The 23,422-nt window shown below is 40.6% G+C and overlaps 1 protein-coding gene across 5 annotated transcripts in view; it reads left to right on the plus strand.

Moving 5' to 3' along the window:
• The first annotated feature begins 4,632 nt into the window (after positions 1-4,632).
• The window catches only part of NFIA (nuclear factor I A), a 407,074-nt gene continuing 388,284 nt past the window's right edge, over positions 4,633-23,422 (plus strand). For 4 of the 5 annotated variants that reach the window (XM_044430438.1, XM_044430439.1, XM_044430437.1 and 1 more), the window contains exons 1-2: positions 4,633-4,730; positions 10,439-10,970. In XM_044430438.1, coding sequence (XP_044286373.1) covers positions 4,704-4,730; positions 10,439-10,970 — 559 coding nt within the window. In that variant the 5' untranslated portion in view covers positions 4,633-4,703. The remainder of the gene's footprint in view (positions 4,731-10,438; positions 10,971-23,422) is intronic. The other variant, XM_044430440.1, reaches the window with a different exon arrangement.

Consider the following 23,422-nt stretch of genomic DNA (forward strand, 5'->3'; position numbering starts at 1 on the left):
CCACTGAAGGTGTGTGAGGAGAGTGTGCATGCATGCGCGCGTAGATGTGCTCTATTTCCTCTTTCTTTACCTCTTGAGTAAGGAGTTCTGCAACTCCCTTGTTGAAAGTCTGATCCGTGTTTCTTTGGAACGGAGCGTCCAGTCGAAACCGTCCAAAGCAAGCGCTTGCCGTGAAGTAGCATCTGTCTCGCAGCCCTTAAGGTGTTCGCAATCTTAACCTTCGCCCATGTCGGAGGTCCTGTAGCCCGTTTTGGAAGACAGTTGGCAGTGCAGTGGTTGGGGCTTTTCGAAACTCTTCGGAAGGTGTGCACCGCAAAGTCCTTCGGCTCGCTCGTTGGGATCCGAAGTTTGCAAGTCTTCGCCTTAGGGCCAGTTGGTAAACGGCATAGCGAGACTCAGTTTTTAGCTAGAGTCGCTCTGTAGCCAGACCTCAGCTCTGAGACACAATAACCAAGTTGTCAATCCACAAGAAACTGGAAGGAAACTATTATACTGTAGTTTGTGGAAAAGAAACAGTTGCTTTAAAGTAACACAAGTTCGTGAGGCTGGAGAAGGCAGGCATGAAAATTAATGATTAGTTCCGACTTCATTTGCCCACGGTCCCAGCGATCCTCCACAGTGATGCTACTCTGGAGTAGCCTCGTTGCTGACCAACGGAACTAATCTAGAGGAAGTGGTTTAAAGATCCCAGCCTGAAAAGTTTTTTAAATCATATTAATGCGATTTCCCGTTAAAGTCTTTCCCTAATATATATTCAGGATGGTCCGTATAAGTGAACCCTTCGCGACGTAATTTATATATCTAAGAGGGTTTCACTGAGGCTGGCGAGGTAAAAGTTTCTGCAAATAAAACATTGCAAATGCAATGCCGGGCAGCGTGCCAGGGAGAATATGGATGGGTGGGATCATAGAGGAAAGTCTATGAGACATACACCATTTCACGGTAGCAGCCTATAGCACTTTCCGAAGGTCCCATTTTCGATAGGCGCGTTGGCTTGAATCAAATCTTTGTCTGCGGTGTATTTAATGAAGCGATCTCCTAGAGGTGCATTTTGCCCTCCTTCACTACCCGGGCTTTTTGTAATCTCTCCCCCCGCCCTTAGGACAGGGAACGCACTTGGAGGCTCCTCCCCTCCCTCTCTGTGGAGGAATCTTTCCGGGGAAAGATTTCCATGTACTTGAAGCAAGATTTGCGACTCCTTTTGCAGGAGGAGTGTTTAAGCTAAAGTTCTGTTTATTAGGTTCATGGCTTCTCCTCCTCCGAACTTCCTCTAGTTCGTGTGCGAGGGAGAGAGGGGGCGCGCGCCCGTGAGAGCATTTTTGTGTGTGTGCGTTTGCGGGAGCGGGAGGGAGAGGCGACGAGGAGCGAACGGATGTGAAAGGCTCGGTGCTGAACTTGGACGCAACGTCTGCCTAGAGGGCGCAAACAATCATCCCACGTCCAAAAGTCTTACGAAGGGCGCCAAAAGTTATTTAAGGGCGCAATCCTATGTATGTTTAGAAAAGGGGAGAAAAGCCCTGCAACTCCCCGCTCGGAGGACTTGTGGGGCTTTTTTCTACCCAGACAAGCATAAGATTGCATCCTAAGATAATATTAATAATCACAAAGAGCTGGAAATAGAGCAAAGCTGCCTGCCAGCAAAGAGAGTTCAGCCAAGGACCCAATCCTTTCCCACAAGGAAATCCTTCCTCTCCCCATCCTCTTCCTACAAAGGAAATCAGAAAAAAAAAATCTGCTTAATCTTCCTTGTGTGTACATATGAATGGAAGAGAATTTACAGAATGAGAATCTAAAAACAAAAATAGTAAACATAACTTGTTTGCTTTAAAATGTATTAAAACAAAAACAAACCTCATGCTCTGTCTTGCTAAAATATATTCCATCAACATGTCGGTCTTCTATAAGACCATTCCTACTTGTCTTCTTATTCACACAACCTTGCGGGTACCAGGAAAGCTCTGGAGAAGGATACCAAGCTGTCAGTCCAAGGCTCACCAGTGGAGTGTCTTCACTGCCTTGTACAGGATTTCTCTTTCTGCCTGCCACCACAAACATGACTTCTCAAGGGTTTGTGACAGCAGCAGCCTGCATGTAGCGACAGATGCATTGACAGGCTGGCCTAGTCAGGATTTAGAGCAAGTACATGCTATGTGGTGGTCGAGGCTGTCTTTGAAATATTATATGGGGTACAATAAGCAGGTAAAGGGATACCCAGAAGAGCTCATTTGGGACCATGGACTGTGGTTTTATAAATCAAATAAATATCAGTTGCTGTTCTTGGGGTTAGAGAACAGGGTGAGTAGAAGGTAGAAGTTGTAAAGGAACAATTAGAAAGTCATAAATAATGAGGGTTTTTAAAACTTGGTGCTTTGTCAGTTGGTTTTGTGTGTTGAAGCTCTCTGTGAGACTGTCAGCCAGAAAGGAGAGCCAGTGTGGCGTAGTGGTTAAGAGCATGGAACTGGACTCAGAGGATCTGGGTTCTAGTCCCCGCTCAGCCATGGAGCCAACTGGGTGACTTTGGGCCAGTCATAGACTCTCAGCCCAACCTACCTCACAGGGATGTTGTTGTGGGGATAAGATGGAGGAGGAGAATGATGTAAGCTGCCTTGAGCCCTTTGTAGGAAAAAGGCAGGATATAAATCCAAAAATAAATAAATAAATTCTGTCCAGGAAACTTGGAAACCTAAGAGAGTCCAGCAAATGTTTAGTTGGGTATATTTCCATGTTATAATGTCATCAAGAGGTATTGGGCCACATATTTTGTCAATTATTGGAATACAGTCTGGGCTAATTTTGCACTTAGATGAGACATTTGCAATCCACAAATGATACTAATTTTATTGAAGCACTCAGGTTAGGAAAAGGAAGGGCTTTCAAAGCACAAAGATAAAAGAAACATAGCAAATCAGGCCTCCTCCCTGAACAGCCATGGGCAATGTATTTTCTTCCCAAAGTCTTCACAGTCTTTTAAAAGTGCTCACAACATTCTTTGAAACACCTACATCCTTGTTCCACAAAAGAAGATTTGCATGAAGTATGTGGTATGTCTTGTGGTATTCTCTTCCTCTTTGGGTTTCTTTTATATAATGGTTGTGGATACCTAAGTGTCTGAAGGCAGTAGCTTGTTGGGAAAGAGAAGGAAGATGAGAAAGGACCCCACTTAGAAGCTTTATAAAGACTGGAGAGAAAATATAAGACTCAGAACAAGAAAAAGTTTGGCCAACTGGCAACTTTCCAAACCCCAAAAACCAAAGTTTTCTTGTGCCAAAACAATGCATTATAAGATAAATAAAGAACAGAAGGCTTCTAAGTCAAAGCAATTTTAAGGAGTAAGTATTTTATTGCTTGAGAGTTGCAATTAATGATGCTGTGTGTTGTCAGTAAAATAAGCATCCTTGGCTAGAAAAGATCCTGTGCCTAGATGAGGATGACACCAACACATTCAGATGTGCTTAGCTAGAATGTTCTGAGCAAACACATTTGGCTTTTGCCCTAAGCTACAACTGGTATACTCTTGTTGAGCCATGCTTAAGAGTATCTTGTGGTTATTAGGAGCTGTAGATTAATGCATTATTAGACAATGTTGAAATAAAGAAGGAAACTGCTGCTTTTATCTCTTCGCCTGCATTTAATTCCCAGGAAGGAACAGGCAGACAAATTTAACAATATTGCATTTACAGTACATAAGGTACAATGTACTTTGAGTCATTTGAAGAGTGTGTTCAGGGCAAGCCCTCTATATAAATAATATAAACTTTTTTCTGTGTATAGGTGAGCTGAATCGATACGCATTATATGGTAACAGCTACTGTCATATCTTGATCAAGAATAGATCTTTCTGCAAGACATAAATGATGGAAGTTTAATCAAAAGTCCTTAAGACGATCTCCTTAAAGGCCTTTTGAACAGGGAGAGAAAGAACGAAAGAAAGCAAGAAGGGAAAAAGAAAGAAAGGAGCGCGCGCGCGCGCGCGCGGTCTTGTGGGGGAGGGGAAAACGGGAGAGATAGAAATGTGGAAAAGTAGTTTTGTTTGCTTAAGCACATCCTGTATAGCCTATAGCCGACCGGGATCCCTGCATGCAAGAGGCTCCTGACTGCGTTACCCAGTAATGCATTGAGAAAGATTGTGTGTGAGAGAGAGCGAGAGCAGGGATCGGGGATAGGGAGGGCTGGCCGAGCAGTAGCACCGCAGCCCCCCTCCCCCGGGCAAGGCAGCGAGCGAGCGAGCGAGCGAGGAGCTGCTGCTGCTGCTGCTGCTTCTGGCGGAACGGTGCAGAGCAGAAGCAGGCTGGGAGCACTCTGGCAGGTTCCCGGAGAAGCTCGAGCCCGGGGCTTTCTGCCGGTGTAGCTAGGAGGGCGGGGGGGGGGGGGGGGGGGTGGAAGTGTGCACTATGCCTTTAACGCCCGGGTACAGTAGACATGTATAGTGTGTAGTGTAGGGAAACTCTAGGCGGGGTTAAAGTTCAGCTCATGGAGCTGATCAGCGCTGGCTGCAGTTTAGCAGAGTTGGAAATGTGAAAGCAAGAAGCAGGCTCGATTCTCCCCCCCCTCTTTCTTCTCTCTCTCTCTCTCTCTCTCTCTCTCTTTCTCTCTTCTCTCTCTCTCTCTCTCTCTCTCCCCCTCCCTCTCTCCCTCCCTCCCTCCCTCCCTTTCTCTCTCTCCCTCTCACACACCTCCAAGCCACAAAACCCCCCACAGCAATCATGTATTCTCCTCTCTGTCTTACCCAGGTAAGAAGCTCTTTAGATTCATTTTGGGGGAGGGGAAGGGGGATTTGTTTGTGCGTTGCGCTGGGGGGGGGGGCGTAGAGGGCGGCAGGGTGAAATCCAGCTTGCGGAAAGTAACTTTCTTTCCCATTAGCTTACATTCCTGCTCTTGCACGGCCATTTGTATAGACACATGGCTAATGGCGCCTAGTTATTAAGGGTTTAATTAATATTGGGGTGTGTGAGTGTGTCGGAGAAACGGGGTGTCTGGCGGAAGGGGTGGCGATTCGTACCGACATGCAGTGTATGTGTGTGTTAGGACGATCTGCACGTGTTTAGCAGTCTTGCAACCCATTACATGCTTGGTCATCTGAAATCAATACTCACTGTTTGTGCTTCCGAGGCGATGAATGCGTGGAAATCGACGAACACAACACAGATACAGTTGGACGCGTTGTGTTTTGTTTTTAAAGTGCAGCATTAAGTAACTGCGCAGTGCATGCATTCCGCCCGCCCCCCGCCGCCCCGATTGCTAGAGCTGCATTGCTTCGGCTCCTAAACTCCTCGCACACTTTTGCTCCGCAGCGTTGGGGTTGTGCGGCTACAGCTTTTGCCTGTGAGCAGGTCGCTCTCTGTGTTTGAGTCCCAGGCGGAGACGTAGAGCTAGACAGATGCATTGCACCTATGGTTAGATCTTGCCCTTCCATACATTGCACCGGCCTTTGACGGATAGCTAGAGCTTTCAGTAATTCACATTGCGCTCCTGGCTGGAGCCGCGGGCTGCCCCTGCCGTTGCAGCTGCTCCTGCATTACCGTCCTTCCCGTTACTCTCGTGCATGACACAGTACGGGATCCTTGGAGTGCACTGCAGCCACCGCACCTCTCGCTCAGCTCCTGGAGGAGGCTCAGAACGGCAATCCCAACCCAGATCTGCCTTCCTGGCTGCCTTTAGCGCGCCTTGTCACTTGCTCGGGTGTCACATTCGCCCGGGGTTGTTTCCTTTGGGAAGCTGGGTTTGCAACGTCCTGCCTGAGGAAAGAGGAGGCGGGGAAGGGAGTTGCTTTTTGCAGAAAGTTGCTCGATCTCTTTTGTTTGCACCGCAGCCAAGTTCCTCGTGGGTTGAAAATAATTTCAAATGTGATCCCAACCCCACCTCGCGGCTTCCCAGATCTTCTGATCGCAGTACTCTGAATTTGAAGTTATGTGCCTGGCGCCTTTTGCTATACATGCCGCGAAACTGTGACTTAAGAGTTCGGGCAACTTTTCTTTCTAACTTCTAGCACAGGCCCCCTTCCTCGCGCGTTGCCCCCTCCCTTCAGCCAAAGAAAACTCTTCATAAAGAACCAGATTTTCAGATAATGTTCCCACCCCACCCCCGCTTTTTCTCAAATACATTTCCACGATTTGAAAGCGCAGCCCCTGCCCTGAGATGGATACTTACTTTTTTAGTTTTAATGAGCTGCATCTATTTCCGTCCTCTTTCTATAATTCTGTGTCGGTTCCCAATCTTAACAATGAAGTCTGAAAAGTTTCCAGAGAATTCGGATAAAGTTCTTCCCCTACCATTTCAGTACTTGGGACTCACACGGAGTGCAATTGCACACCTTTACTTAGCAGGATGTAATGATGGTTTGGGCATGGGACAGAGACCTCCAAGGGGATGATCTACTTTTGTATTGGATTTTAATTGAATGTCTTTCTTGAAAAAGGAAAGAGGTTGACAGTATATTTTTTAGGATGACTGGAAAAGCAGCTTAAGTGAGGATAACTTCAGAAGTTACACTCTGTAACTGACAAAGCCTCACCACCGTTATAATCAATGAACTTGTTATTGCAACCACAATTGCTGCACAATGAAACCTAACTGTGATAACAATCTCAGAGTTGATTATAGGTAGAAGATACCTCTAGTGTAGACTTTGGAATGTGGCTGGAGCTTCTGTAAAATGTCTTTCAAGGGCTAGCCATAATGAAAAGTTTTCTTTTGTTTTTGGAGAGAGCTCAGTAATGTATTGATTTGCTTACTTGGGATAGCTGTAAGTAATGGTTTCTTTACAGTTCTTCCCCTTTTCAATTATCTGTTTTCCCCACAATTCAGCATACTGCATGTGGATACTCTGATATTTAGTAGGCCCCACTGTACATTAAGAAGATTTGAATTCTATTTCCATTTTTATATCTGACAGCATGCAGTAGTAGAACTTTCTACTGCAAAGTTCTTTGCATCCTCATTGCACATTTGGAAATCTTACTGAGGGATTCGGATGCATGTTAATAGAACCTCCAAGGAGAGTTGCACGTGTACAGCCACAAGAGGAACCAAAGTTTCCACCATTAAGAAGCACTGTTGAGTAGTTGCATGAACATTTCAAGCTCATGCCTTCTTTCAGTGTATCCAGTGTGATTTCAAACTTTATTGTAATGCACTTTTACCCCGCTAATGGAAAGTACCTGTTAAAGGGTTATCTACTCTCTGACCTCCTCTGCCATAGGTGATTTACTTACTTGCCGTTTGTCAGATATCCTCTTGATTTTACATTAAGAGCTCATCATGGATGTGCAAGTATGCACAAGACTTATGGTTTGTAGAAATATTAAAGCAGTTAGTGTACATAAAGCTGGCTAACTTTCAAAGAGAACAGTGTACATGTATTGTTTCCAAAGATTGCTAGCATATCATCTGCTTTTATTTAAAAGTGTAAAACCTTTTGAGTCCTTTCTTATTTTTGAGGTTAGCCCTTTCTCCTTTACAAATATAAATTAACTTTTTTTTGTTCTGAGATCCAAAATTTAGTTGAATAGCTATGGGAAGATGCTGTATGGAACACAATGCTCATGAACCACAGAAAGGATTATAAACTCACTTCTGTTGTTCTTCTCTTCTTCAAATGCTGTGACACACGTGTGAAGTGTGTGATTTTTTTCCTTGTGGAAGGATAATAATTCAACTTTTGGAAAACTTTTGGTTCTAAACCTAAGTTAGGAAAAGTAAGCCATGTCTCCTTTTTATTTTGGTGGTTACTTTTAATCTTCTTAATGATTCTGCAAACATACCTGAATATTCTTAAATTTACCAGGAAAGCTTTAGTAATTGGACAACTTTGATACAAACAACACAGTCAATGCAAATATAAACAGGAAAAGGTCTCAATAGTGCAAATATTTTGTTTTGTGCAATACATTCACATTGAAAGTCTGGAGTATGTGTGTGTGTATGTTCGTTTTAAGAAAAAGTATTTGAAAGTTACTTGGGAACATGTTCTTTTTGAGCAATTACTCTCTTGTAATACTATTTTGAAATGTCCTATGTGAATAGTAACCATGATGAACCTCTGAACTGTATAATCAGTGAAAGACCATTCACTGGGTTTGGAGACTTTTGGACAGATCATTTGTATACCTCACCCCCACTGCTGCTTTTTTCCAAGCATGTGCTATACAAGGTAGGATAACTGTACATTCTTGGCTTTACAGGAGAGTAAAATACGTTTAGTTTGGAAAGAATTGAGATTAAATCTATAAGGTTGTGAGTTAATGCATGATTAGTTAATACAAGGTAGAAAACAGAGGGTAAAGCCATAAGAAAGTGTAAAGATTTGAAGCTGTCATTTATTTTGGAATGGATAATTTTAGCAAGTGCTTCATATGCCATGGCAGACAAGCATTCCAAAAGGTTCCTTTGTTGGTGCTGTTGGCTATTCCAAAGTGTGTGTCTGTGTGCATGTGCAGAAGGCCTCAAAATATGTTGTATCATGCATAATAGTTTATGCTCTTGTGGCAGCTTCTGTTAGTGATAAATTTGGAGTTTTAATTGAATTTTTGACAATGCAGACATGAATGATCACTTCTTACTTTTCTAATTTCTCTGTCCCTTGGTCTGTTTATGGAAATCATGAATATTTTTGCTGTACTTCACTGAAATATAAATCAGGAAGAGATTTTAGGGAATAGGCAGAAATTGTCATTTTGTTACTTTAAAAAAAAATAGGCTAAAGTCATCTAAACATTCACAGGGACACTCATTCCTCCAGTGTCTAGCAGTAAATGTATCCTACTCTCTGATGGTTCTGTATGGAAATATGTAACATAACCCAATTGTCCATTGTATTTTAGAAACAGTATATAGCAATTAACTATTTGTGAGACAGAGAGGAAGATCAGATGAAATCCAAACTGTGCCAGTTTTCCATATATTGTAACTTGTATTCTGACCCATCCCTTTCACCTCTCTATATGCTGGAAGGTATGAATCAAATTTGGAGGTCTAAAAGGCTTATACATGGTGTTCCATTAAAAAAATCTGAAATTATTTCAATCTTTATAGATCTCATGAATTTAAACATTTGGTTAAACTAGAGAAGTTGCCAGTGTTTTTACTATATAATAATGTAGCCTTTAATGCATGTAGGAAAAAACCTTCATCTTTTTCCAATTTCTCAAAACAGGTACAGATAGTACCTGTAATAGTAATAGTATCTTTCACAAAGACAGGCCGACTTCAGTAAGAAATACCATAACATTTCACAATGGTGTTTTTGCAGGATTAAACATTTAAACCGCACACCTTTCTCTATAGGTAGTTTTGGAAGTAATTATATACATAAATAATATATGTAGCCACTATAATATATTTTCAGTTACTGGATTGGCTTTTGCAGCATTTGCAATGTGCATGTTTGCTCTATGATATTTCTTCAATATGTTCAGTGATACGGGAGAAATTTGTAAATGTCCTTTTCTATTTTTATAAACTGACAAATCAGCTTAATATATATAACATCAGATCATGTTTGCAAAAACAATAATTTATGCTCCTGTATAAAACTTTTTTGAAAAACTATAGAAAACTTAGTGTGTGTTTGCAAAGTTTTCAATGTGTGTGAACGTTCGAGTTTCCACAGTTTTTATTTATCTTTCTTAAATGAAAAACAATGCAAAATCACAGTGCATGCAGACCGTGTTATACTTTATAGTAATATTTGTTTCATACAGAATGGTCACGTTTCATACATCTATATTTAAAAGAGATTCAACTTGTATTTTACTGCATAAGTTGGAAAGAGTGACCAGATCTAGAATTTTCTTTGTAATCCTATACTAGATTTCATTTATATAGTTATCTTCAGTTGCAGTTCTGACAGATTATGGACTGATATTTACAAATACATCTTAGGAAAAGTTTTTTACTGTATGTCAGGCTTTCACTTCCCAGTACAGATTAGCATCTAGATGGCATTGGCATCTATTGACAAATTTTTGCCTAATTGGTGGGCCTAGCTATGTATATTCATAGAAGGGTCAAGAAAATAGCACAATAATATATCCCATCTTTGAAATTGGATTAAGGTAATACAAATCTTATTTGAGTTCTGAAATCACAGATTCTGGAGTTGGTTTATTGATCTAAATAGACCAATTATAATAAAATAAGTGTTTTGAGACTTACTGCTTTACATCTTTACTCAAAGCACATTTACTTAGAAGTCAGTCCCATGTATTTAATTTTAAGAGAAAGAGCTACTGACTCAAAAAAATAGGGTACATGAATACATTTTAGTTATGTTCTTTTTACGTCAAGGGCATATAAATATTTATGTTTTACATAGTGTAGACATGACTGTGACTTGGTCTTCCCTGTGTATAATAACATTTAATAATCCATATGTAAATAATAGTGACATAGTAAGGAAACAAGTATTCGTCCTTGTAATCTTCATTTTGATTCATTCCAGGATGAATTTCATCCCTTCATTGAAGCACTTCTTCCCCACGTCCGAGCGTTTGCATACACATGGTTCAACCTACAAGCTCGAAAGCGAAAATACTTTAAAAAACATGAGAAACGCATGTCAAAAGAGGAAGAGAGAGCTGTGAAGGATGAATTGCTAAGTGAAAAACCTGAGGTCAAACAAAAATGGGCATCTAGACTTCTGGCAAAGCTACGGAAAGACATCAGGCCTGAGTACCGGGAGGATTTTGTTCTAACTGTCACAGGGAAAAAACCTCCATGTTGTGTTCTTTCCAATCCAGACCAGAAGGGCAAGATGAGAAGAATTGACTGCTTACGCCAGGCAGATAAGGTCTGGAGGCTGGACCTTGTTATGGTGATTTTATTTAAAGGTATTCCGCTTGAAAGTACTGATGGCGAACGCCTTGTAAAGTCCCCACAATGCTCAAACCCAGGGCTGTGTGTACAGCCACATCATATAGGGGTTTCTGTTAAGGAACTCGATTTATATTTGGCATACTTTGTGCACGCAGCAGGTAAGTGCTTTATCCCAAGTTGTCCAACTTTGAATACATTTCAAATCTGTGAACCATATAATCTCATAGCTAGGCCAATGAGTTTGAGTTTGTGCTTGTGCTTGAGCATGTAACATATATAGTTGGTGCTGGTTGGTAACATGGCTCTGATGGTGGTTCAAGTGTAACCAGTAGTGAAAGGATGAAGAGAGAGTAGTTTGCACTGTTGTTAATAAAAGATCATTTGTGAAAGAACAAATTTGCATTGTAACCTAACATTTTGCATATATGATACAATTGTATTTCAAAATATTTGGAGGCCTAGTTCAATATTGGAACTCAAAGTGCTCTATATTTTGCTAATATTCATAAATAAATATGAATACTAGATATTAATATAATTATTTTTCTGGACACGTTTCTGCATGGTCCTTTAGTGAAGAAATTAATGAACAGTATTTCTGTTATGCAAGCATTCTTTAAAAGAATTGAGTACCCTAAACTTACTCAGAGTTAAAAAGAACTAGAAACTGAAATGGATGAATCCTCACTGATACATGAGCTGTTTGTTTTGATAGTCACGGATAAAACAAAACATTTGCCTAAGAGAGTTCCTTTTTGTCATTGCTGCCTGTACATTGAATGTGATTATTGCTAGTTTATCGGTGTGGCGTTTAGGAAAATGGATGTGCATGCTGGAACTCTTAATACAAAATAGTGTTGTCTGACTATATCAGTGTAACTCTGGCTAGTTACAGAGAAACCATGCAACAAAACTAATAGTATTTGCAATGTGAATTTTGCTGTAATCTTTTGTCGGTAGAAAAGTTGTAGCTTCTGAGCTATTCGCACTGGCTAACATTGACAACCATTTGGCCTTTCAGAGCACCACCTTGTCTTATTGTAATTCTTCAATACAAGGTTTCAATTTTCTAGAATTGGAGGAAAAGATTAATAAGCACAGTAATTTTTATTTCTTTAACATCTGCTTCTGTATTTACAATCTATCATTTTTAGGTGGTAGATATGTTGATGGCTATTGGATGGCCTTTTGCAGAAATGGACATCAGTCTTTCTTGTGCTTTGTCTTCTTGTGTAGTGATGTTGGCATTATTGGCATATCTGATTATGAACAGAAGTGTCAGTTCTTGAGCTGTTGTACTGGAAGGGTGGTTGGAGTCATAATTGGATGTGATCTTACTGTTTGCATTGTTTATTTACAGTGAATGAAATATCTAAAATATTGGTGAAGGTATGGTCTTTTTCTGATATAACCTGATTTGATTTTTTTTATCTGTGCTGTGGAATCCAGTGCTTTCATTAGTCACGTTCAAGTATCTGTAACAGATTGCAGTCCAAATTTCATTGTTGGTTTTCCTGTGAGACTTGATAGGTGTATCTATTGTGCTGGACTGAAACAGCAGAGAACAGATGATTCATTGAACATTTTAAAATACAGATGTTTTAAGTAGAGCTGTTTCCGCTCAAATATTTGGTCCTAATGGTATGCTGCAAACTTGTTTGTATACCTGTTGACTCAGGAAATGTGTCTTAGGTATCTGTGATATTTAATTCAAGGAAATTTTATTTTAATAACAGTTACTCAAAATATAATCTTTAAAAAATTACTGTTATAGTAATTTTAAACAATTAGTTACTAATAACAAAACAGTCTTTTGAGTATGAAACCTTTACTAAAATTATGAATAAAATATAGTTGGGGAAGCAATAAAATGCAAGCAGATAAAGACAATAATTTATACAAGTGGGCCTAATTTAATTAATTGCCTCAGTTATAGAAGTCCATATATACATATATGTGCAATATTTTAATTAAAGGTCTTCTACGTTACTAACAGAGACTAGTAATTCTAATAATGATCACCTTTTAATTATATTTTCACATATGAGTACAATGTTTTGGAAAGGTATTTATATTTACAGCTACTTCCCCTGCCCTGTGTATGTAATGTATGATGCCATTTCAGTTCTTTGTGTTGTGTAAAATAGTTAACTAATACGGAACATAGAACTTATTGTTTCTGTCATTGATCAGTCGTCGATTGACTGTATATGAAGAATTTTAGTTTCTTTCTTTTTCACTCTGATGTATCCTAGAATCCTTTGCTACACCTGAACGTTGGCCAAGTTGATAATGATTGGTTCTTGCAGACCCGCAGTAATGGCAACTTATACTGTATGCGCAACAAAAGCATCATAAAACAAAGTCTTCAGGGCCTTTTGTCTTAATATATTCTTGATTTCCTCTAACATATTTACTGAACTTGTCAGTATATATGTAGGTTGCTCAGCTTATGTATGAAGAGTTGAAGAGCATCTGCATAACCCCAAATGTCTGCACACAGAAACGTTTTTATCTACTTAAAAGTTTTGAAAAGTTGCCATTGTTGGCAGGAGGTTCATACTGCAAAATGTGCTTTCAGATAAGTGCCAGAACCATTGTGGCCTTTTCACCCAGAGTGCTATTATTTTATAATGTTCCAAGATGCTTTAATTGTCAGCGATTTCTGCAGTAAGATGTCCCTTTCCTCGTTAAATAGATACACATAACTATTTCTTAGGGAAATGCCGTGCCACCTCTTTTTGCCACATCTTTAGGGCAATACATGGTCATCTGTGAGGTACTAAATAATGCTGCTGTTTACAAAGCTGGCATAGCAACCAAAACAAATTTTGTAAGGAAATTGAATAAAAGAAAGGAACTAAAAATTGGTGATTATGTGAGTTAGCAAGTATAGTGAAATAATGAGTATTTTATGAGCAAGGAGGTGTCTAAACCCTACCGGTTTGTTTGTTTTTTTAAATAATGGTTTCATTTTGGAGTTTTAACTTTAAAAAAATATAGCCAAGCATTGGTATCCTTAACTTTGGGGTTGCATTTTCTCTCTCAGATGTCTAGCCTATGTATCAAATGACAAATTGGAAACTATTGTGGCAAAGGGCATTCTTTGTGGGAGTATAAGACCAAAGTAAATTTATGACCAGTCCTTTACCAGATGATCTGTATCAGAATCTGCAATATACTAGGCACGTGGCAGGGTTGCCATTTAAGTTGTTAGGGTCATAACCTTCGCCACCAGGCATTTGACCTTTGAGATAAAGTTAACCTTTGTTCATTAGTAGGCACTCAAGCGAGAACTTCCTTGTTTTTTACTGCAGTAGAGAAACTTCAGCCAACATGATCACATAGTAAAAAGGGATTCTCAACTCAAGTAGTGGGTTCTATGAGAGGTTAAAGATTTTTCTGTTTTCTTTTCCTTGAAGCCTTTTCTGCCAGACAAAGCTAGCTTGTGCTTTGTTGGCCACACAATAGCTGATGTTTTGAACCATTATATGTCTTAGGCATGACAGCGCAAGCCCATGTACATCTATTCAGAAGGAAGTCCCTTTGTTTTGATTGGGGCTTACTCCCTAGTAAGAGTATTTAGGACTGTAGCGTAAGTTTAGCAAATGCTTGGAACCAGGTCTTTCTCTAAAAAATAAATAAATAAATAAAAACTTCAGAAGGATTTACAGAAATGCTAAATTGAATTTTTTAAAACCTGGGCACGATCTGTTCTTTGAATTTAGCTGTTTCCTATAGATCTTAATGTTACTAAGAACTGAGGCCAGTTGATAACACCAATCTAATTTGAATTAACTATGAAAATATACTTGGTTATGGACAGAAATGGCTTTGTAATAAAAATGTGCCTTGTCTTCAACCTGAAATAAATCCATATTGTGCATTATTTTGGAACAGGTTGTTATTCCCTTCAGGTTAAGAAAGGCACACCTTCCAAAATAGTCTAGATAGTCACAGTGGCATACCTTTGCCAGATGGCTGTGTCCCTTTGTTCTTAATCTGAAATTTACTTAGAATTCCATGCTGTATATTTCTAGTATAATATATCATTATTGCTGTCATCAATATTAAGGACCATTTGGTATTTAGCAGTCATGTGAAAGCTGTTGTAACAATATTGTGCATTTCAAATGGAGTTGTCACCACATTTTGCAATCCACAATATTCTGCAAAAAGTTATCATTTTGCTATATGAGTATTTCTAATCTCACCACATTATTTCCATTAGTGCCGGTTACTAATTATCCTTCACTACTTCGTTCTTTTAAAAAAATAATTCTTTATTTCGTTCAGGTCAAAGGAGAACAGCTTCCTTTTCTTAGGTAGGATACATTTTCATTCATTTGTGACCACTGTTGCCATTCTATCATATGGTAGTACAGTTAGCCATGATTTGCTGAGTGACCAGATGGCTATTATAACAGATTGAAAACCTGCTCCATACTGTTAAAAAACAGGTGTGAGACCACTAAGGATTTTAGTTCTTCCTCAAATGAACTAGATACTCCTTTTAGAACAGTATCTGTTAGATATGACAGAACCCCTGGAAAAATAATAATATTTCATTCTAAATTTACTCCATAGCATTAATTATACTGTATTCACAGTATCTGAACCATCTGAACTTTATCTAAAGCATTAAGTGCATTAATTTAAAAACATTGGGTCTGCAATACAATATCTGCTTTCCTGGGAGTAAGCCCCACTGAATTAAATGGGACTTAGCTCAGGATGGACATGCATAGGATTGCACCATAAGGCTGGAATCCAGTACCCAGTTGCTGGGAGCATCCTCCAGTGAATTCAGTGGGAATTAACTTTGAGTGGCATGCATAGAATTGTGTTGCACACTTACCTGTGGTTAGGTTCCACTAAATTCAGTGGGGCTTCCTTCTAAGCAGACCCATGTATGATTGCACTGAAAAGCCTCAATATACAAAATTTGATTATTTAGGTATCTTTATTACCCAGAATTGATATGTATATCCAGTGAAATTCCTATGGGTTATGCTTCTTTTGATATGATTTTCAAAAATAGTTTGAGTGCCTTCCAAGCAGTCAAATTGTCACATGGCTCTGACGAGAAGGTAGAATTCTGTGTGAACATGGGTTGCTCCACATTCTGCATTCTCCACATTGACTGCAAAGAAATGAGGGGCAACCCTTGTTGATGTGTTGTACTACACAGGAGTCCTGCATTTATGTTAGACCTATCAAGGCATGTATGGGAGAAGTGATCCAGAAACACTAGCTGTGCTTTATGTGCTTAGTCTCCCAGCTGAGGCGCTTGTGTCCAACTCCTTCTGGTTTTTTTGCTGAAACTCGTGGTACACCACATTTGGGAATCCCTGTTTTAGGCTACTGTGCAGCAAAGAATCTTACCTCCCCTCCCCCTTTCAGTTCCCACTTGCCAGGTCTAGCTTTTGACTTGGAAGTTACATATTAGCAGTACATTGTTTTATGTCTTAGCAGAGAAAAAGTTTTGGATCCTGCTGCAGATGCCAGCACTCTGACTTGACAGTATATTGTAGAAAGAGATCTGTATTCTTCAATATTTTCCATTTTGGCAAGTGGAAGAACAAGTTTCTGCTTCTAGCTATAGCAGACTGTAGTTGACAGAAACAGGATTTAGATAGGGACAACTGCATTCCCGCTGCTGCTGTAACTGAGCTGGTAAGCATCCATGCTAATTTGAACCCTAACCGTAGTGGAACTTATGAGTGTTTGCTATATCATGAACTGCTGGCATCAGTTCAGTCATGTGGCAAAGCTTTCTCCAAAACAGAAACAAAGCGAAGCTAGTTTGTAGGCTTTTAATATTTCTTAGAAAGCTTCCAGGTGTTTTCAGGAAAGAAGTATTTCATGATTTAAATGCTGTTTCCTGTGTCCTGAAATAGCAGATGTACTCAATCAGTAAGAAAAGTGCAAATGTTGAGAGAAAACTTTGAATGGAGTCCATTACATTTATAGCCATGAGGCTAGCTCAGTAGTATGAAAATTGTCCAATGCTGGTAGCCAGGCCTGACTCGTCTTAAGTTACTGTACTTTTATATTTCCCTTCTTTTCCACCCAGTGATGAATAGCATTAATTTAAATCTATTTAAGGCAAATGTGGGAGAAACCACAATCTTTGTTGTGGTCCATGGTATACACAACAGGGCTGGATGTTTCACTTGATTGAAGGCTGAAAGCTGCCTCTCGAAGACCTAAAACACCATGTCAGCTTTCTTGCCCCCCTGCTCCTCCCACAGAAGTCTTGAAAAAGGACTGTAAACTCTAATACTTTGCAGTGTCAGTACTCATTGTTGTAACAGCTGCCTTTTTGTTCTCCTGATTTTAAGTGCAAAAAATGGCAGCAACAACAAGAAGCGGCCATGGAAATGTCTATGACAGCCACCAGCAACAGCTTAATAGAGCCCACAGAGTCACCGAAGTAAATTAATATAACCAGTCAGTAATACGAAGCAGTGATATACCATCATTTTACACACAATTTCCTCTTCCTCCAAGGCCTACAAGCACTGTGCTTCTTGCAGCATGTTGTAATGATTAACTGATTTTCAATGTTTTGACCGATGTATAAGATAAGTGAAAGTATGCCTTGAAAGTATCTTAAAGGTAATGCTGATCCGGTCTCTGCTGTATTCAAGGGACTGTAGGGCCACAGCCAGGTCACCACTGAATTTGTGAACTGGAATAGGATAGTAACAGCCTGATGTTAGAAAACTGTTTCAGATACTGTGGTATACACAGAGGGATGGGTAGTGTGCCATCTAGGCATCTCCAAAACTGCTTTACAGTTCAACTAGTGAGGCTCAAATCTGCATCTGTGTTTTGGTTTCTGCAGAGATGTCTTCAGAGCTTTGCAAGAATGAGGTCTGCACCTGTTGGACACCACTCTCTTCCAAATGGTACAATATACAGTGGTACTTTGGTTCATGAATTTAATTCATTCCATGATTCTGCTCCCGAACCAAGTCAAATTTACCCATAAGGTTCAGTGTAATCCATTCTGAACCATATGTATTTTTTAACCACAAAAAATATGAAACAAAGTACAGTACAGTACGAAGAGAAAGAACACTAAACTTGCTTGAGGTGACTTCTGGCATGGAGGACAGGAAGGTGGGTGGGGAGGAGGTTATTGTTTGGAGGGAGAGTCTGCGACTGCAATCTCAACTAGAGGAAGCCGTGACCACATGTCAGAGTGGGGAAGATTCGTGGTCGTGTGAACATGAATATGGCCATCTTCCCTCATGAACACGATTGCAGCCATCTTCCCTGCACTAACATGCTCTGACACATGGTCGTGGTTTGGGGAAGATCACCACGATCATGTTCGTCACCTTATGCGGAGTTCATGAATGGAAGCAAAGTTTTTCTGAACTTTTTGTTCTCAAACAGAAGCGATTGTGGACTGAGGTATTACTGTAATCTTCAGCCTTCACTTTAGTAAAAGGGAAACCATGATAGGGTGTTGCTAGGTGCAACTCTTTGGATGCTAGTGAGACCTTTACACTTGGTGAGAAACTGTGCTCAGCTGGGGATTTAGAGGCTTAGCCTGCTATCCTAAAATCTTCTATGCAAAGCATCTTCATTATTAATGGCATGTGTGTTCTCATCCTGTGGACAGCAAGTATCTTCTGGCAGCCAATAGCTGACCTGTTGTAGTGACATAAAGGCCCTAGGTAGGTCACAGTGTCACACCTTTTAATTGCCAATGTTTAGAGCAACTGAGTGAAAATGGAGACAAAAAACAGGTTTAATTAACATGCATAGCTCTTAATCTCATTTTGCGATTGAACATGTACATAGTTGAATTATTTAAATATATTACTGGGATTAGGTGATACAGTCGTAGGTGCTTGATAACCAGTTGGTCCTAGACGGTGGTTAGCAGGTAATCGAACACACTTAAGAGCCCATTATCGGGCCTATGCTGTGGCGGTGAGGGCGGCGAAAAAGAAATTCTTCTCCATTTCCATTGCCTCCTAACAATGCCATCCAGCGGAGCTTTTTCGGGTGGTACAAGGGCTGGTTCATCCCGGCCCTAAGAAAGATCCGGTTCCACCCTCGAAGACTTTGCCAAGCATTTCAGGGAGAAAATCGCTCAGATTTGTTACGAGCTGGACTCAACTAGTGATTCAGAGGCTTCTGGGGAGATACCAGTGTTGCCGTCTGGTCCAAAATTGATGGATGAATTTCAGTTACTGTGGCCTGATGATGTGGACAAGGTGCTTGGACGAGTACGTCCTACCTCCTGCCTGTTGGACCCTTGCCCATCTTGGTTAATTAACAATGCCAAGCATGGGATAGGGACCTGGATCTTGGAAGTGGTTAACGCCTCTCTGAGGGAGGGCCGGGTACCTGCCCCTTTAAAGGAGGCAGTAGTCTGACCGGTTCTGAAGAAGGTGTCACGGGATCCAGAGATGGCCACTAATTATAGACCAGTGGCCAACATCCCATTTCTGGGCAAGGTGTTGGAGTGGGTGGTGGAGGGACAAATCCAAGCACTCTTGGATGAAACTGATTATCTGGACCCATTTCTGTCCGGCTTCAGACCTGGGTACAGTACTGAATCTGCCTTGGTCGCCGTGTACGATGACCTGTGCAGGGAGAAAGGCAGGGGGAGTGCGTCCCTGTTGGTTCTCCTGGACCTCTCAGCAGCTTTTGATACCATTGACCATGCTATCCTTTTGAATAGGCTAGCGGGATTGGGGGTCGGAGGCACTGCTTTGCAGTGGTTCCGCTCCTATCTCAGTGGCCGATTCCAGAAGGTGATGCTGGGGGACTATGGCTCTGTGCCATGGCAGCTATACCATGGAGTTCCGCAGGGGTCCATACTGTCCCCCTTGCTATTTAACATCTACATGAAACTGCTGGGGGAGGTCATCAGGAGGTGTGGGCTGCGGAATCATCAGTACACTGATGATACCCAGCTCTACCTCTCGTTCTCCACCAATCCAGGTGAGGCAGTGGCTGTACTGAACCGGTGCCTGGCCAAGGTAATGGGCTGGATGAGGGCCAATAAACTGAAGCTCAATCCAGACAAGACGGAGGTTCTGTTGGTTGGCAGATCGGGCTTCAGGGAAGGGGACCTGAACTTAGTCATGAATGGGGTTGTAGTCCGTCTTAGGGACAAGGTCCGTAGCTTGGGAGTACTCCTTGACCCAGAGCTTTCACTGGAAGCTCAGGTGACAGCTGTGGCGAGGAGTGCTTTCTTTCAGCTTTGGCTGATCCATCAGCTGCGTACCTACCTGGAGAACGACTGCCTGGCGACAGTGACACACGCGTTGGTGACTTCCCGACTTGACTTCTGTAACATGCTCTATGTGGGGCTGCCCTTGAAGACGGTCCGGATTCTTCAATTGGTTCAAAATAGAGCTGCCAGGCTGCTGACGGGGACTGGGCGTTATGTTCACATGACTCCAGTTCTCCATCAGCTTCACTGGCTCCCCATTGAAGTCCGGGCCCAATTCAGGGTGTTGGTTATGACCTATAAAGCCCTTAACGGCTTGGGTCCTGGTTACTTGAAGGAGCGCTTACGTCCATATATGTCCGCCCGCCCCTTGAGATCAGCGGGAGAGGCCCTTCTCTGGGAACCCTCTATGAAGGATATTAGGAGGGTAAGTACTCGGAGGAGGGCTTTCTCTGCGGTGGCGCCCAATCTATGGAATGCGCTCCCCAGAGAGGTCCGCCTGGCGCCGTCGTTATTTGTTTTTCGGCACCAGGCGAAGACCTTTTTATTCAAACGTTATTTTAATTGTTAATATTACTTATTTTATTCTTGGCCAGGTCGACTCAAATTGTATTGTTTTTATATTGTGTTTATTTATTTATTATTGTAAGCCGCCCCGAGGCTTCGGTGAATGGGGCGGCATAGAAGCTTCCTAAATAAATAAACAAATAAATAAATTGTCATCTGAGGTTAGGAAGTCACTTGCATGGTTGTGCTGTTCAAGGCCCCTTTCTCTGATAAAGGCAGTTCCTGAAGGCACAAGTGGTAGTCTGGGTAAGGAATGCATTTATGAGTACTCCAGCCGTGCCTGTTCCTGTGGAAAGAGGAGCGAGCAATAATGATCTGTATCTTTGTAAAGCAGAAAAGTGAATATTATGATACCTTGAGCAGCAGTCTTTGTCAGAGGCTCTCAGCCTGGTACTTTCTGATACATGGTGAACAGAGGCCCATGATAAGTTCTTTTTGGTTGTGGCACCTTATCTATTGGATGGACACTTCAGTGAGACTCATTTGCCACTGTGCTGCCATATTTTTAGTACTTCTTAAAGAACTTTTCATTTTGCTAGTCTTTAAGGTCTCTTTAGATCTTTAAAGCCTGTGCATGTTGTTTAGTGGTCTCTTAGTATTCTCTTTACATGCAATTTATTTTATTTTAATCCACCGAGTAACAGTGGTTCTCTGAATGGATCACATGGAAAAAAATGTTACTCTTTTGTTTTGAAAATTATTCTAGGATTCATCTCTCATGAAGATATTTGAAAAAGATGAAACTCTGTTGAGCAAAGTTTATAAATATCTATTATTGGTGACTAGGTATGATACATGAGATCTAATGGAGGAATGAAAGTGGGAATTTGAATGTCCAGTTTACCCAAACACTGGATTGTTGCTTTAAAGTCTGTATTTGAATTTCAGTGGCCCTCAGGTATTGTCTTATTCAACAAAAATTACTTCTACATTTATAGGATGGCATAGTATCTCATTAACAAGGTCTCCCAATTCAGCTAACTGTAGGATCTGTGATACTGCTGATGCATCTTTTAGTCTTAGAATTCAGTGCCCAGTAGTTGTCTCATTTTGGGTGGTCATTATAATATGACTGAACTTGGTATTAGAACAGTATTTGATACTTTTGGATAAACATGTTCTTTTAAATTATCTATCAGTTTATCAGAACTTAAAGCTTGCTGAACACAAATGTTTGCCCTGTCTTTTTGACAGCTATAAGAGCGATAAAAAAACACTGAAAACATGAAGTTCACTTTCTATAGTAACAATGGATCAAAGATTTATCAACACTTTCAGTATTTCATCAGATGACATACTAGATGAATCTGCTAGTGTACATGTGTGCATACGCGTGTGTGCATACACACATGCACGCATGCTGGTCAGCCTTTGTTGATGCTTATAAATGATACATCTGGATTCATGCTGGAAATTGTTATCAGCAATTGTTAAGTTCAGTGCTGTTTTGTTTTGTTTGGGTGGAAATCAGAATAAAAGTAAATGTAAAAAAGTGAGAGGACCCTCTCTTAGCCATCCACTGGTGCTTTCTCTGGCAGGAGTACTCAGAGGAGAGATTCCAAAGTTGGTACATATAGAATAATATAGAATAATATATTATTATTAATATAATAATCAAGTGGGTACCTATGATGATTGTACAGAAACAATGTGAGCTGCTTTAAGTAGACTCAATGATAAGAACTGTTGTGGGATACTTAAATTATGTGAATTATAAATATACAGGTCTTCTTCCACCCCGTAAGAGGGGTGTTCCTATCCAGGACTCCAGCTAAGCTGGTAGAGGAACCATGTTGCTACATCTTTCTCGCTCTGTGTGTGTACAGAGTTTCACAGGAGTGTGAAAGAATAAAGTTTCTTATTTGTCTCTCTTCTATATAGGATTATAGTTTGCTTATCCCAAACTTGAATGTTCATTGCCATAATGGGGAGTGTTGAAGAAGGGAAATTGGAAAAGCTCACTTTTCCTTTCCTCCTCCTAAAATATATCCTTAAGTTTTAGAAATAAGTTGTTGGTCTTGTTTTTTAATTTTTTCATGAATGTTCTCAACTCTGATTTCCCCACTATAAAAATACTCTTTCCTTTCTCCTTCTGACCTTGATTTTCCTATTCATTTTGTTTTCAACAAATACCCCCTCATTCTCTATTTCAGCTGCTGTCAACAATAGATTTTAATTGATAAGAATAATTCAAACTAATTGATTGGAACTGAAGCCAATTACCTTGGGAACCAGGTACCTAAGAATCATTGGAGCTAGTGGAACTAATTGTCTAGGGAGGTGGTGGGCTCTGTCACAGTGGATGCATTCAGAATGCAACTGGATCACCATCTGAGAGAGATGGTTTAACTTGATGTCCTGCACTGAGCAAGAGATTAGATCCAGTGACCTTCTGACCCCTTCCAATGCTATTCTGTGATTCAGTAATTCTCCAAGTCTTATTAAAATTAATGAATTCACACAACTCACGCAGAAATCAGGTTCTAAATCATTCAGGGAACTTCCATGAGTAGAAAACAAGAAGCCCCTTTAATAACATCCTAAGTAAATACACCCTGTTATGGGTTCTTTGTGCAACCTTTTGGATAATACCTGAAAGCAGAGACATGTCTATCTTTTCTTGAATCTCGTGTTTCTAAGGGTACAGGGTCAGGGTTAGAAATGTTGGCACAAACTTAGAACAGGTGTTCAATGCACTTCTTTTAGAACAGAAAATAACAATATTTGGTAGCTAAAGCAGGGGTGGGTAGTGTGCCACCCATGGATCACATGCAGTCCCACCATGCTGCCAAATTCAACTGTGTGTGTGTGTGTGTGTGTGTGTGTGTGTGTGTGTGTGTG

Source organism: Varanus komodoensis, unplaced genomic scaffold (genome assembly GCF_004798865.1).
Source record: "Varanus komodoensis strain SLA01 unplaced genomic scaffold, ASM479886v1 scaffold20_1, whole genome shotgun sequence".
NCBI classification, from domain to species: Eukaryota; Metazoa; Chordata; class Lepidosauria; order Squamata; family Varanidae; genus Varanus; species Varanus komodoensis.